Source organism: Urocitellus parryii, unplaced genomic scaffold (assembly GCF_045843805.1).
Source record: "Urocitellus parryii isolate mUroPar1 unplaced genomic scaffold, mUroPar1.hap1 Scaffold_152, whole genome shotgun sequence".
Lineage (NCBI taxonomy): Eukaryota > Metazoa > Chordata > Mammalia > Rodentia > Sciuridae > Urocitellus > Urocitellus parryii.
The window spans coordinates 192,210-208,101 of NW_027552075.1; the positions used below are offsets into that span (position 1 = coordinate 192,210).

The following is a 15,892-nucleotide window of genomic DNA, read 5'->3' on the forward strand; positions in this document are numbered from 1 at the left end:
GTCCTCCGCTATCCCAGAGTGCCTTGGATCCCGGAAGTACCCGGCTTCCCGGAAGTGCCGGCTGGCTGACAGAGCAGTGGGTGGTTAGAGCGCTGCAACTGGAGGGTTGCTCTTCTGGGACCTGGGCGTCCGCTAGAGGTCTGAGAGGGGTTGGGGACGGGGTTCAGAAGGGTGCTGAGAGGCGGAATGATGGAGGAAGAGGAACTGGAGTTCGTGGAGGAACTGGAAGCCGTGCTGCAGCTCACGCCTGAGGTGCAGCTAGCCATCGAGCAGGTGAGCGTTCCGCCCCCTCGGGAGCGGAGTGTGGGGGGTGCCGCAGTTTTGGAAGGTGGGAATTGAGCGGGTGTGGTGGGGCGAGAGGAGGCTGGATTGAAAGGTGGGCGTGGGCAGGGGAAGCAGAGATGGCCGCGGGTTTCTGAATCAGGGGAAGGGAAGCGTCCTCTGTAGGCCTTGATTGTCTTTGGAGGCTGGGCGTCTTGGTGGGTTTGGGTAAAAGAACTGTGCCCCCTGAAGGATGTACCTAGAAAAAGGGACTCTGTGAGTGCAACCTCAGATTCTGGGGGTTATTTTGCTTCATTCATGTACCAGGGTAGTACAGACCCTCTCATTTGTCACTAGCCTCTAGAGGAGCTCAGAATTGGGACAAAAAATGGGTCCAAAAATGACCCTTTGCTTTCCCTAAAAGGTTGAAAATTCCTGCAGTTTGGATTACATTGGGGGATACTCCCAGGAGGCCTTTCTTCTTTGCAGCAACTCTTTAGTTGACTAAATTCTCTTTTCAAGGTTATTAAAATTTTATGAGTGATGATATTAGAAGTAGTGATTTAGTAAAAATACAGATGTGATACCCTTGCCCCTGCAAAAAAAAAAAAAAAAAAAAAAAAAGAAGTAGTGATTTAGGCCTTTGTACAGGGTTTCTCTCCTATAAAGGGAGAAAACCTCCCTTAAAGGAATTGTCTTGGAGGTATTATTTAAGAAGGGTTATGCCTCATTTAACAACTACTGGGAAGTTTTTCTAAGTAAAACATTACTTCTACTAATAATTAACATTGACCATTCATACCATGGATCCACCATTGTATTAAATAATGTTTTTGTATTGTTCCATTTACAGACTTTTGGGTGTGTGTTTATCTAGGAGTGCATGGATTGCTCATGCCAACCACATTTGGTACATCCTGATGATACCAGACCATTGGACAAAACTTTTTTCTGTTCAGGCCACAGTGCTCCACCATCCAGCTCTTTTTCTTAGTAGATGACATACATTTCAGTTGCTCTTGGATTTGTTGGGCTCTAATGAATGAAGCAGAAGACAATCAGTTGTTTCAGAAGATCATATTTTTGCTATTTTAAAAGAATATGTTTGAATTTTAGTTTATCTAGTAAGCAGATATCTTGATGTTAAGATGAATTTAGGAATTTTTTCTTACTTTAGTGGTCTGAGGTTTTGAGTAAAATTTTGCAAACAATTATGCAATAGCATACTTTTAAAAATATACCTTTATTTTATTTATTTATGTTTATTTGATGCTGAGGATCGAACCCAGGTTCTCACACGTGCTAGGCAAGCGCTGTACCACTGAGCCACAACCCCAGCCCAACAATAGCATACTTTTAAAGTGTAGTGATACATGAGAAGTTAGGAAGGGTTGATGATGGAATCCCACTTTACCCAGGTATTAAGCTCCAAAGTCATGCATAAAGTGAAAATTCACATATCCACATGTTATCCTTGCAATTCCTTAAGTTGTCCTTGAAGTAAAATGTATAAGCATCTCTTCAATAAGTCTAGTGTTGTTAGTTTACTTCTTCAGCATTGGAGCCAATCTCTTATTTGCTGTTATCACTGGATGAAAAAGTTGACTTGGTTTAAGAGCTTTGTTATATGAAAACACATTAAAACCAAGGATAACAACCAGGAACAGTGAGAGGAATGCAGAGACTGAGGCCACTTGAGGAAATATCATTCTCATAATGGGGCATACACTCATGGCAGGCCTAGTTTCCCACACTCCCTCTGGTAAGGGTATATAATTGAGGTTGTATAAATCATGCATACAATATATCTCTGCCATAAATGTATATTAGAGAAATGGAAATGTTACGCATTTAAATTTTTTTTTTTGTACTGGCAATTGAATCAAGGGGCACTTCACCACTGAGATATGCCCTTAGCCCTTTTTCTTTTTTATTTTGAGATAGGGTCTTTTAGGTTGCCTGGGTTGACCTCCAACTTGTGATCCTTCTGCCTCAGCCTCCTGCGTTGCTTGGATTACTGATGTGGACCACTGTGCCCTACAATGTTAAACATTGTAGAATCAATCTCTCTTTATTCCCCTGTCATCTGCCTCACCTCTGCTTCTATTTTAAATTTTTTAAAATATATATATATGGAAAGCTTCTTCTCTGAAGAAGTTGCTTCCCAGCATTAAAACTGTCTTGAACTGGTAAAATCCAGTAAGCAGGAGATCATTTGACTCCTTTTATAATCCCCCTTGTTACATGTTATTCAATTTGTGACTTTTGAAAGGAGTTAGCTGTATTTCTCAGATGGTTTCTTGCTTTCTTCTATGAACCTGAATGCTGGCAGTCCTTAACACTGAAGCATAAAAATTGGGCAGGGAGAGTAGCTCAGTGGTAGAGTACTTGCCTAGCATGGGTGAGGCTCTGGGTTCATTCTCCAGTAACACACACACTCAGAGATTGCTTCAGTGCATAGTGAATTCTGCTGTAGAGACATGATTGAGACATGGAACCTAAGTCTATTATTAAGGATTTCTTAATAATAACCATGTCATCAGCTGGTTTACTAATGCTTGCTGAGTTGACATTTCATTTGATATCTGTGGAACTTTTCACATTTGCATATTGTGTTCATTATTTCAAGATGTTAAACTACAGTTGTTGAAAATTAAAGAATATATATTTTAGTTGTGGACAGACCTTTTATATGCGGTGCTGAGAATCGAACCCAGTGCCTCACACATGCCAGGCAAATGTGCTACCTCTGAGCTACAGCCCTTAAAGATTTATTTAATATACATTGTATTACATGTCTATTTCCTTTTTTAAAAAAATATTTCAGTTGGAGATGGACATAACAACTTTTTTTTTTAATGTGGTGCTGAGAATCGAACCCAGTGCCTCACACATGCAAGGCAAGTGCTCTGCCACTAAGTCACAACCCCCAGCCCTGTCTATTTCCTTAATAGATAATTTATTGAGTATTTGTTGCATGTAAAGCATTTTAAAATGAAAAAGTTTTTTTTTCCTTTTATCTCTAGAGAACTTACCAATTAATAGGAAAGAAAGAATATATAAAACAAGGTAGAAAGATAACAGTTATTTTTAAACCCCTCTATCTTGGAATTTATTTTCTTTTTAATTGACAAATGTTGTATGTATTTATGGTGTCCAATATGATGTTTTAATATATAACCTCCTGTTTTTTATGTAGGTGTTTCCAAGCCAGGATCCTTTAGATCGAGCAGATTTCAATGCTGTTGAATATATCAATACCCTGTTCCCAACGGAACAAGTAAGTATAGAGTTTTAGGTTTCCTTCATTTCAATGGTTCCTGGCTCATCTGGAGGATTGTGATTGGTCTGTTATACTGTGTAATCTCAGGGCCCTTAATAAACAAATGAGAGTTAAATTCAAATTGAATTCTTCTGTGACCAATTGTGTTAGAGTAGAATTCATTGTTTAGAAGCATATTATTAGAATTTGTACCCTTTGGTTGTAAGGACAACCCCCCCCCCCTTTCCTAGTTCAATTTCGTGTTGTATTTGAATAAGTATAAAGAATTTTTGTAACATGGTAGGGAAAAGTAGCAGTGAGGCAGGCAGGATAAGCCCTGAGTCATAAAGCAGCTTTCACTCCTATTTCAAAATGTAAATTTTTACACTTTCTGTTTTATGTTGTTTTGTTGGCTGATTTGCCTAGGTGGCTGGGTTTTTCTTACAATAGATAAGAATTAGAAGCAGCAAAGCTGGTAGAAGAGCAGCTGGAGTTTTTCTTAGGTTTTCACTTATTCATTCTGCAGCTATTCAGTAGTCACCTGTCATGTGTTATTGAATAAAATACAAAGATGAATAAAACCCAGTCCCTGCCCTTGAGGTGTGCATGATTAAGTAGGAGGAGACAATGTTGAATGCTGTAAGAGGTATGGAGGGAAAGCATAATTCTTCCTAGGGAAATTAAAACCTCAGGCAACCCTTTGCCACATCTTGAGGGTTGTTTATTCATTCAGTAGCCAAAAGTCAGCCACCATTTATTGACTAAGAAGTGCCAGGCACTGTTCTAGAAACTGGGGAGAAATGGTAAACATGATAGGTTAATTCCTGGTCCCATGGAGTCTACTGTGGGGAAGAAGACAAGAAATAAATGGATAAATAAATAAATAAGAAATTACAGCTGGGTGTGGTGGCATGCCTGTAGTCCCAGCTACTTAGGAGACTGAGGCAGAAGGATGGCTTCAACCAGCATTAAGGTGTCCAACGTGATGTTTTAATTTATAACCTCCTGTTTTTATATAGGTATTTCCAAGCCAGGATCCCTTAGATTGAGCAGATTTCAATGCTGTTGAATCCAGGAGTTTGGGACCAGCCTAGGCAATATAGTGAGATCCTCATCTCAAAAAAAAAAAAAAAAAGAAAGAAATTATCAAGTGTGATTAATGATCTGATGAAAAGCAGGTGGCGCAGTGATAGAGCATGAAGGCTTGGGTAGGGGTCTTTTGGATAAAGGAAGATCAAAAGAGCTTAAAGGGAAGCTTCCCTGAGGCAGTTCCATTCAAGCAGAGACCTGATAAATCTGAAGGAGCCAGGCTTGTGGCAATCTGTCAGAACATTGTTTTGGCAGAGAGAACAGCCAAGTAAATCTTCTGGGAATACAAGGGAAAGAAGGTCATTCTAAACATTGGAGGCAGGAAGACCAATTAGGAGGCTAATGCAGTGGGTCCCTGGAGAGTGGCACTGAGAGCCTGAGTGAAGGTGATGGGATGGAGAGAACAGGACTTGAGAACTACTCAGGAGACAGAAGTGACATAGTTTGTTGCCTAAAGGGATGAAAGTCGAGGCTCATATAGAATCTAAAATTCATTTTAAAAATATCTACTCTGCCTACCCTTCTAAGAAGGAAAAAATGTAGAGAGCAAGAGTGAGCAAGACAGATGTGGTCCTTACCAACATGGAATTTATAGTCTTTCCTAATAATTAATTATACTGTTTGCAGATTATGAGTGAATTATGAAGTTGCAGTGACTTGTTTGTATCATTATTATTGTTACTTGCTCTTAAAAGAGTCCTAACTTCTGCTACAACTATAATAATGGTTAACATTTATTGGGTATTTACTGTGTACCACGTGCTGTTGTAAGCACTTAACAATGATATATTCTCCACATAGTTATTGTTCTAATTATTCAGAGAGAATACCAGGGCAAGGAGTGATAAAGAACGCTCAGTTTAAAAGTGCCACGAAGGAAGCCCACTAAATATGGTGAAAGCTGCCTGAAGAATCCAAAAAAAGCTTTCCCTGAGGAAATGGCATTTTAACTGAGCATTATAGGCAACTCTAAGGATTTTGAGCTTGATTTATAGCCTAATAGACTGAGTAGGTGTTGGCATCTTTACCCAGTATTGAGAGAAAGAGAACAGATTTCAGTTGTAAGTAGAGTCAGAAGAGAACATGTCATGAGCTCAGTTTTGAACACATTTGGGTCATCTAGGTGGAAATATGTAGTTGTATGTTTGAGTATGGAGTGCATAATCCCCATCATTGTGAATATCTTGACATACATTCTTTTGAATTTTCTCTTTTTGAATTGTTTATGTGTTTGCTGTTCTATTTTTCTTAAAATGCTGTATTTTTATTTGGTACATAGTGATTGTACATATTTATGAGGTGCAGTGTGACATTTCAATACATGTATACAATGTGTAGTGATTAGATCAGGGTGATTGTGTTTCTGTTACCTCAGACGTTTGTCATTTCTTTGTGTTGGGAACATTCAGAATCCTCTTAATACTGTTTTGAAATATGCAGTTAATTGTTAATTATCCTATTGTGCTCTGGATTATTAGAAGTTATTCTTCTAACTGCACCAAACTTTCTAATGGACATAATTTTTTTAAATAAAGTTTTAAAAATAATATATTGTGTGATTGTCTTTTTGGAGATTTCACAAATAATCTTTATAGCTCAACATTTTCTGTGAAATAGGAATTTTAGGAATTAGCTAGAGATAACCATTTGGTAACAATTGGCATCAGGATAGCAATTTTAGCCACATAAATGTTTCACTTATCCTACCTTATCAAGAAGGCTGTCTGAACAAAGTGTTAGATTTGAAAATTACATGGGTTCTTACCTCTTCCTGAAATGATTGTATATATTTTTTTTAACTGCTAAAAGTAGCCAAGACATTTGACATTTGTTGCTCCACAGATTCAGTTATATGTCTTGTCCCAATTAGGCCTCCATGTGCATGATAATGTATAGTGACATTTCTTAGGGTAACTCAAAGCATATGACACAGGGTTGCCTTTATTTCCCTGGTCCCAGAATTATATTTAGCAGTTCATCTACCAACCCAGATGCCCATGGACCTTAATGAAAAAGTAACAGAAAGTAGCAGCCTAACATGCCACTTTTTTCAAACTACTGCTAAATTTGGGCAAAAGCCACTTATATACTTCGTGGACCTACAGTGTGTACTTGTTAACTATGAGTTTAAATTGTTTTAAAAAATGTTAGTATGTGAACAGTAGATTTAGTGTCACACCAAGGAAGGGGATCTGTTGAGTGGCAAGTGCTTGCCTGGAGGCTGGAGTGTGGATTGGTCCTTGGATGTCTCTATTTCACTAGGTTTGGGTCCAGGGGAAGTTCAACCTGTACTTAACAGAGTTTCCTACGTGATTCTGAAGAGTATCTGGGTTTGGTAACAATGATCTGGAAAACCTTTTTAGTCTCCTAGCAGTAAACTGAAGATAATCATCCATCATGTTGTTGGTTTTATTAAGAGAAAATTAAATTAAATTTATGAAAAACTAGCATATTTTCAGCATTCATGGGAAGTTGAGTAGGAGGATTGCTTGAGTCCAGGAGTTCAAGATCCACCTGGGCAATGTAGTGAGACCCAAAAAAGAACTGAGTCTCAAAAAGAAAAGAAAGAGAAAAACTAATATAATTAGAACTTTGAAAAAACGAGTTACAGGGAGCTGTTTAAAATAACTTTTAATAACTCCCAGAGTGTTCTGAATCTAATATTTTTAAGTGAAAAAACCCAAGGTATCTAATTACCTGTCCCAAATTTTTTGTTTATTTATTTTTGTTGTCATTTTGTGATGTTGGAAATTGAACCCAGTGGCACTCTATAACTGAGCTATATTCCCAGCCATTTTAATTTTTATTTTGAAACAGGGTCTCACTAAATTGCCTAGGCTGGCCTTGAACTTGTGATTCTCTTGCCTTAGCCTTCTGAGTAGCTGGGATTACAGGCACGTGCCACCACGTCTGGCTCAGTTTATTTTTTAAAAATCCATATATTTTCATAGAAGAATAAAATGCAATATACAAAAATACTAATAGTAGCTATACTCTTGGAAACACAGGGTTATATTTCTTGTTCTGCATTTTCTGTAATCAGCATGGATTGTCATTAAAATCAGTGAATGCTTTTCAATAATTCAAACATTAAAAATCTTATACAATTAAAACTGTACAACCTCATTAAGACTAAACCAGATGAGTGATTCTCAGAGAGGTTATACCACCTTCATCAAGGAAAGCCAGTCTGGATTCCTACTGGTTTTCCCCCGACTCCAGAAGGATTCCTACCATAAGGAGGTACTGAAATGATGGGAGGAAGTGTCTCATATCTGTCAGGTATTTGGGGGTGCAGAAAAAGTAGGTCAAGACCCATTGCACAAGAGGTAGCATTATAGAGTAAGAAAGAGCAGAGACCTTAGGAATCAGACAAACTTACTGAATCTCATGACATCTCCTCCATCTTAGAGCATCTCTCCATTCAGAGCATATTTTCCAAATCAATCTATCTTCCTTCTTTCCTTCCTTTTTTTCTTCCTTTCTACCTGGGAATTGAACCCAGGGATGCTTTACCACTGAGCTATATCCTAGCATTTTTTTTTTTTTAAAGACAGGATCTCATTAGGTTGAGAGGATTAAGGGAAATACTTTCTGTAGTGTCTAGAGCAGTGTTGCATAATAAACCCAAATCAAGTGGTAGCACCTTTACCCTTTTACTTCCCTAGTAGAAAAATCTGGAAAATTTGTCTGGGTATAGCATACATGCCTGTGATCCCAGCACCTCTGGCAGCTAAAGCAGAAGGATTGCAAGTTCAAGGCCAGCTTCAGAAATTTAGTCAGACCCTCAACAACTTAATGAGACCCTGTTGTAAAAATAAAAAGACTAGGAATGTACTTAGTGTTGAAGTGCCCCTGAGTTCTACCCCAGTACAAAGAAAATGAATGAATGAATGAATCAGTCAATTAATCAATCAATCAATCTGGAAAAATTAAATATGAAAGTGTTATCCATGGGTCCATCTAACAGTCAATCAAGTATTCTGTAGTTTCAGGATGTTTCTTTCTAGTTTTTTTGAGGGGGAGGGTTTTGAACCTAAGGGCACTTTACCACTGAGCTACATCCCCTAGCCCCCCTTTTTTATTTTGAGACAGGGTGTCACTAAGTTGCTGAGGCTGGCCTTGAATTTGGAATTCTCCTCCCTCAGCCTCCCTTGTCACTGGGATTACAGATGTCTGTCACTCTGCCCAGCTTCTATTCTTTTAATGATTATATTCATGGAGTGCCTGGTATTTTAGACATGTTTTCCCCTTCTTAGTACAGTATCCAAAAGCAGTCTACTTTGTTTTATAATCTCCTTGATTAGTGTCTCCAGGGGTGGCATAAAAGTTCATCAGATAATTTGACCTAATTTATTTAACTTTTCTTCTAAGAATAGGTCTTTAGGTTGTCTCCAGGTCTTCACTATTGTAATGCAGTTGAACAACTGACTACATAAATATTTTTCATTATTGTTCTTAGAAAAGTTGCTATGGCTTGACTAAGAGCTTCAGGTCCAAGAATTATTAATTTAGGAAATGGTTCCAGTATCACTAATAGTATTTACTGATATGGAATGACCTCCAAGTTATATTGTTAAATGAAAAAGCATGGTGCAGTACGCTTTATGGATGTGCTTTTTTTTTAAAAAAAAAAATATGGAACGCTTCACGAATTTGCGTGTCATCCTTGCACAGGGACCATGCTAATCTTATCTGTATTGTTCCAGTTTTAGTATATGTGCTGCCAAAGCGAGCACATGGATGTGCTTTTAACACAGACTAGGTCTAAGAAAGTAGAAAAGAAACTGGCTCAGAGCCACTGCCTCTGAGAAAGAGAACTGGGGGGGTCGTACAGCACAGGGTAAGTTTGGAAGCCTTGCATCTCATTATGAACCCTCTTTTACAATCTGAATTTTTGGTCATGTACATGTTTTAACAATTTTAAATATCTTGCAAAATGAAAAAAAATATATTTTTAGTTGTAGATGGACACAGTACCTTTATTTATCATTATGTGTTGCTGAGGATTGAACCCAGGGCCTCACATGCCGGGGGAACGCTCTTATCACTGAGCCACAATACTAGCCCTAGCTTGCAAATATTTTGATGTTCATAATTTAAATCATATATGTATACAAATTATACAATTTTGGTAGGATTTTCCATTTTCAGAAAAGGTATAAGAGTAGTACAGAGAATTCTTGGCTTCCCTTCACCCAGATTTCCCAAATATTAATATTTTTAAAATATTTTTTTGGGGCTAGGACTGTAGCTCAGTGGCAGAGCACTTGTCTAACATGTGTGAAGCACTGGTTCGATCTTCAGCACCACATAAAAAAATAAATAAAATAGAGGTATGCTGTTCATCTACAACTACAAAAAAATTTTTAAAAATAGTTTTTAAAGTACCACAAAAATATTTCTTTTGAAAGAATGGGCTTTAGCAGAGATAGGCCAGGAACTGTTAGGCCCATTTTGCATATGATGAAATAGAGACTCAAGAGAGATTTCTTTTTCCCTGAAGCAAGTTAGTAGCAGTGGTGGAGGTAGGCCAAACCCCAGGTCTTGTGATAACTTGGCTGCTGTTTATATCTGTGATGGTGATGGAAATCATACCCAATCCAGTTTTAAATTGACAGATTTAACAGAATAGGATTGAAACCAGTTGAACTGGATTTCTCAGTTAAAGAGACTTCTTTTTTCTGAGGTTCATCCTTACCTCAGACTGTTTTTGGAGTTCTGAAATTTCTGAGTAATGGTTGGCTCAGTCAGAGCAGTGACAAGATGTGAATAGTCCAGTCTTACATCTCAAACATTTGGGACCTGTTTCTCTTACCAGAACTGCTCCTGGAAGCCTCTAGGCCTCCTACAGCCAGAAGAGGTAGCCAGGAGCAATTTATAAGCACAATTTCTGCACTACCTCCAATTCCTTCTGAGGTAAAATATCTGTTGAGGGTTTATAAAGTTTTTAAAACTTTGGAGTTAAAATGGTACTATAAAATTGAACCTTCTTTTTTCCACTAGAGGGCATTATTTCCTCACATTGTTTTCATCTCTAAAAGTCAGAAATGGTCCTTTTGTCATTATCTTAAAAGCTTTATTATAATCACAGTAGCAGTACCTGTCAATATAGAGTAATCAAAAATACTCATAAGCAAAAAGAAGAAAAATTAAATATCCCTTCTTTTTATATATTAAAACTATTAATGCAGATTTCAGAGATTACAGCTGCTCTAGTATGTTACAACAGCTAGTGTGTGCCCTTCCAGATTTTTTTCTAATGGCTCTTCATTAAGCTTAAAAAATAAATTTATTTATTTGTTGAAGTGTTACATGATATAGAGGAGGGTACAAATCTTAAGTGAATAGTGATGAATTTCACAGAAGGAATAACGCCACCCAGACCAAGAAATAAAGCATTTGGGGGCTGGGGGTGTGGCTCAGTGGTAGAATGCTTACCTAGCACCTGTGAGGCACTGGGTTCGATCCCCAGCACCAGATAAAAATAAATAAATAAAATAAAGGTATTATGTCCATATATAACTTAAGTTTTTTTTTTTTTAAAGAAAACATTTAATAAAATATCTTCAAAGGCCTTTCTTGCTTCCTCACAGTCACTAGCCCTCTCTAAGATAATCACTATTTTGGCTTCTAACGGTTTTTTTTTAATTGAATAAATGTAATCATTCAGTATATACTCTTGGTTTTGGCTCCTCCCCCTTCAATATTATGTTATTGTCCATGTTATTGTGTGTTGTAATAGTTATAATTTATTTTCTTTGCTGTATTTTATTATATGAATTTGTTACAATCTTATATGCTAGGGATTATCCAACTTTCTATTAAAGGTTCAGATAGTAAATATTTTAGACTTTGTGAGCAAGGCAGTATCTGTCAGAACTTTCCAACTCCTCCATTGCAGCTCACAAGCAGCTACAGTATGTAAGTGAATGGACATGGCTATGTTCCAGTGAAACTTAATTTACAAAAAATACTTTCTGGGCTAGATTTGGCAGTGGTTGGCAAGTTCTGCTTTTCTTTTTTTTTTCTTCTTTTCTTTTCTTTTTCAGTACTGGGGATTGAACCCAGGACCTTGCATATGCTAGGCAAATGTACACTGAGCTACACCCCAGCCCCTTATTTTTTTAAAAAAAGTAAAAATGGTATCATACTGTGAGATTAACTTTTTGAGATTTTGTAAGTAGATGTTATAGCTCATCATTTCTCTGTGAAATAGGAATTCCAGGAAGTGAAATAACAGCTGGACACTCTTTTCTTCTTTATTTTAGTCTCTGGCAAATATAGATGAAGTTGTGAACAAAATTAGATTGAAAATAAGGTAAGTAACATCATACAATTGTCAATTAATGAAAAGTATGTTATTAATTTAGTTAATTACATTCCAAAAGTATACTTTTCTTTGAGAGGACTGAAATTTCAAATTAAAAAAAATAATGATTTTTGTTTTATCTGAATGTCCATGAAAACCCCATTTTTTTTTAAAGAGAGAGAGAGAGAATTTTAATATTTATTTTTTAGTTTTCGGCAGACACAACATCTTTGTTTGTATGTGGTGCTGAGGATCAAACCTGGGCCGCACACATGCCAGGCGAGCGCACTACCGCTTGAGCCACATCCCAGCTCCGAAAACCCCATTCTTGGAGTGGGGATATTGCTCAGTTGATAGAGTGCTTGCCTCATCTGTACAAGGCCCTGGGTTCAATCCCCAGTACTACATACACACACACACACACATACACACACACACACAAATTTAAAAAAAAAAAAAAACTCATTCTTAGCCAGTCTTGAATTATTCATAAAAAATTAAGGAAGCTATAACAGAGTTTGCTTTAAAAATGCATAATAGTTAATAATAAAAGTTAATTATAAAACTTCTTATTTAAATGTTTTATTTATTTATTTATTTATTTGTAGTACTGGGATTTGAACCCAGGGGCACTCTAGTTCACCACTGAGCTATACCCTGGCCCTTTATAAATTTTTTTTTTTTTAATCTTGAGACAGGGTCTTGCTAAGTTCCCAGGCTGGCATTTAACTTGTGATCCTCCTGCCTCAGCCCCCGAGTTGCTGGAATTACAAATATGCATCACAGCTCCTGACTGTTTTTAGTGGTTTTATTTCTCTAGTAGGTTTTTCTTTTTCTGTATTCCCAAGGGTCAGATATGAACCTAGGCTTACATGTGATACACATGGTTGGTTGCCTACTAGCTAATAATGTCAGATTTGCTTGACCTGGGTGGTGGCATAGAATTAAACATTATGATTAACCCAAGATGTGATTGCTCAGAGTGGTCATTAGGTGTCCTTCCTGCTCAATAATCTTGTTCTGGCTTATCCGTGTCTGGGTTTACACATGGCAGGTACTTGATAAATGTGTGCTCATTGTATAAATAGATTGATTTCATTGCCTTAAATATAGTTTGGTTTTTGTGTCTGTTTTCAACTATTGAGGGAAAGGGTTCATCTTGAACCCAGGATATGAAATTTTTCTCTACGACCTTTGGTATTTGTGTGCAGGTCTCTGCCCCATGTATGTGTTGTTGCATCCATATTTTAGGAAGCACAAAGAGCTTCCTATTGTTTTGTTGGGCTTCAGCAGTAACATTCTAGTAGAGACCACTAAGTTGTCCAGGGTTTGCATGGAAAATGAAAATTCCCTGGTGATTCAAAGTTCACTTATGGACTAGGTATTTTCTTTCTTCTTCTTCTTTTTTTTTTTTTTTTTGGTGCCCAGGATTGCACTCAACTACTGAGCCACATCCCCAGCCCTTTTTTTGTATTTTATTTGGAGACAGGGTCTCACTGAGTTGCTTAGTGCCGCACTAAGTTGCTGAGGCTGGCTTTGAACTTGAGATCCTTCTGCCTCAGCCTGTTGAACTGCAGAGGAAAGAGGAGCAGGAAGCCATCAATCTCTCTCATACACATTGCATGATGGGGTACATAGGGTAAGCACAGATTTCACATATCACCTTGGCTCCTTGACTCTTTTAAGGTCACCGAAGAAAGGATTTTGTGTGTGGTAATTTGTATTTTTCTGGCTTCTTCCTATAGAGCTACTGCAACTTTATCATTCCTGATTTATTCCATGAAAAATAAAAAGGTTTTATTGGTTCTTTCAAGCAGCTCTGAAAAGTAAAAGTAGACTTTTTTTTTTGTACCAGCGATTGAACCCAGAGGTACTTAACCACTGAGCCACATCCCAAGCCATTTTTTTTTTTAATGTTTTTATTTTGAGACAGGCTCTGGCTAAGTCCTCAGGGTCTTTCTATGTTATTGAGGGCTGTCCTTGAACTTGTGATTCCCCTGCCTCAGCCTCCTGAGTCACTGGCATTATAGATATGCACCACTGTGCCTGGTCTAAAAATTGCCATGTTTTTAAACAAAAAACTCATCAGTCTACGCTGGGGTTGGCTTTGCACTGTTGTTGCTGCCCCTTAGGTACAAGTCCTCGTTTTTATTTCATTCACTCTTATTTGATGTTCTGGATAAGTAGGTGCAATTTGTAGAAGCTGATGGATAAATTACCAAATTTTTTCTTATAGTTCACCTAAAGTAGAGATTTTTGAGTAATTTATATCCTTTAACTTTTTTTGCTAGGAGACTGGATGACAATATTCGAACAGTTGTAAGAGGTCAGACAAATGTTGGGCAGGATGGAAGGCAAGTAAGTAATTTATTCCTCCATATTAATTATACTCCCTTAGATGGGGTAGAGAGAGGGGAGGGGAGGGGAGGGGAGGGGAGGGGGGATAGGAAGGGGATAGGAAGGGCAGCAGAATACAACAGACACTAGTTTGGCAGTATGTATAAACATGGCTGTATAATCAACGTGATCCTGCAATCTGTACATGTGGGAATAATAAAAATTCATACCCCATTTGAAACAAATGTATGATATATGATATGTCAAGATCAATGTAATGTTTTGAGCAACCAATAAATTTCTGATGTTTAAAATAAAAAAAAAAGAAAAGGACAAAAAATATATACAGCAAAGTCACAGAAAAATCACAAGTAGCTGATAAACAAATTAAAAAAGATGTTCAACTTCATTCATAAAGAAAAAAAATTATACTCCCTTAATTTCTAGAAGATCCAACAATCAAGTGAACAAGATGTTGATCTGTTTGCAGAGCACTTTTTTTTGTTCTGTTCCATATACATCAGGAAATGTGCATGACTTATATGCCTGTTCCCTGCCGCATAGCAGGGGTAGGATGCCCAGATCAGCCTTGAGCTGTCACTCAGTGTCCCTTGGATCAGGATCATGTGTAGTAGCATAGCTCATTCAAGGCCAGGAACATGCAGGCTTAATGAGCAAATTGGTTTCCTTGTCTTTGACCTAGTACCAGATGTCTCTTTTATTTTGTGTACTATGGCTAAATGAGATGACTGCTTTTGTCTATCAGGTAAGTTGTTGGGGGTTTGTTGCTTCAAAAGATGGTAACCTGACACAGCTACAGTTCCTCATGCCTATTTTTGTCAGAAGCAGGTAACTATGGATTCATTTCAGAGTTTTACAGTTCTTTTGGGATCTTAGTAAAGAGAGGTATTGAGAGGGGAGAAAGGGAAAAGAAGGGTGTGGGGGAGGTATTCTTCAGTGATTGAGAGGCCAGATGTTATCTATTAGCCATATTCCTTTTTATTTGGATTCTGCTTTTCTGTATAGGTATCGTATTTCAGAAATTACTGTCATAACAGAAATGCTGAGCATGCCTTTCTAGCCTTCCTCTCCACAGCGCCTGGTCCTGCCTCTTCAGTGCTTGTTTAGTTCAGTCAGGAGAGCGCTGTTATGCATAGCCTTGGTCCTTTTATCTCTTCTATTAGACATTTTTTAGTCCAATTAATTTCTGAAAATGTTCGTTATGCTTGCCCAGATTTAGGGTGGGTGAGGGGAGGGTGCAATCTTACTTAGAAATTTCCTGATCTTTGATATTTCTGTTTCCTTTGCTACTGGCTCCACAGGTGTTATGAGTCCTTCTCCATTTTCAGTTGTATTCATCTTTCTGTTTTCCCATGCTTTATGGCTTCTCCCCTCCTCTTAACAATCTTCTTCTGTTGGTCTATTTGTAAGTCATCTGTCTTCCTGTTATCATAATCAGTATTTGTTTGAAGACATGCTAGGTTCTTAAAACCAATCCTATTTCCTGGACTTTTTTTTTTTTGGCAGAGGGGTATCAGGGATTGAACTCAGGGGCACTAGATTACTGAGCCACATCCCCAGCTCTTTTTTGTATTTTATTTAGAGACAGGGTCCCATTGAGTTGCTTAGTG

General features: G+C 37.7%; 1 protein-coding gene and 1 non-coding gene across 2 annotated transcripts in view; one reads left to right on the forward strand and one right to left on the reverse strand.

Annotated features, from left to right (window-relative positions):
* The first annotated feature begins 53 nt into the window (after positions 1–53).
* The window catches only part of LOC144251699 (vacuolar protein sorting-associated protein 53 homolog), a 141,567-nt gene continuing 125,728 nt past the window's right edge, over positions 54–15,892 (forward strand). The window contains exons 1-4 of the mRNA XM_077794467.1: positions 54–273; positions 3,461–3,541; positions 11,884–11,933; positions 14,216–14,282. Of these exons, the coding sequence (XP_077650593.1) occupies positions 187–273; positions 3,461–3,541; positions 11,884–11,933; positions 14,216–14,282 (285 nt within the window). The 5' untranslated portion in view covers positions 54–186. The remainder of the gene's footprint in view (positions 274–3,460; positions 3,542–11,883; positions 11,934–14,215; positions 14,283–15,892) is intronic.
* Positions 9,245–9,351, reverse strand: LOC113182912 (U6 spliceosomal RNA). Its single transcript, XR_003300811.1, has one exon. It is a non-coding gene; the product is annotated as a U6 spliceosomal RNA (small nuclear RNA).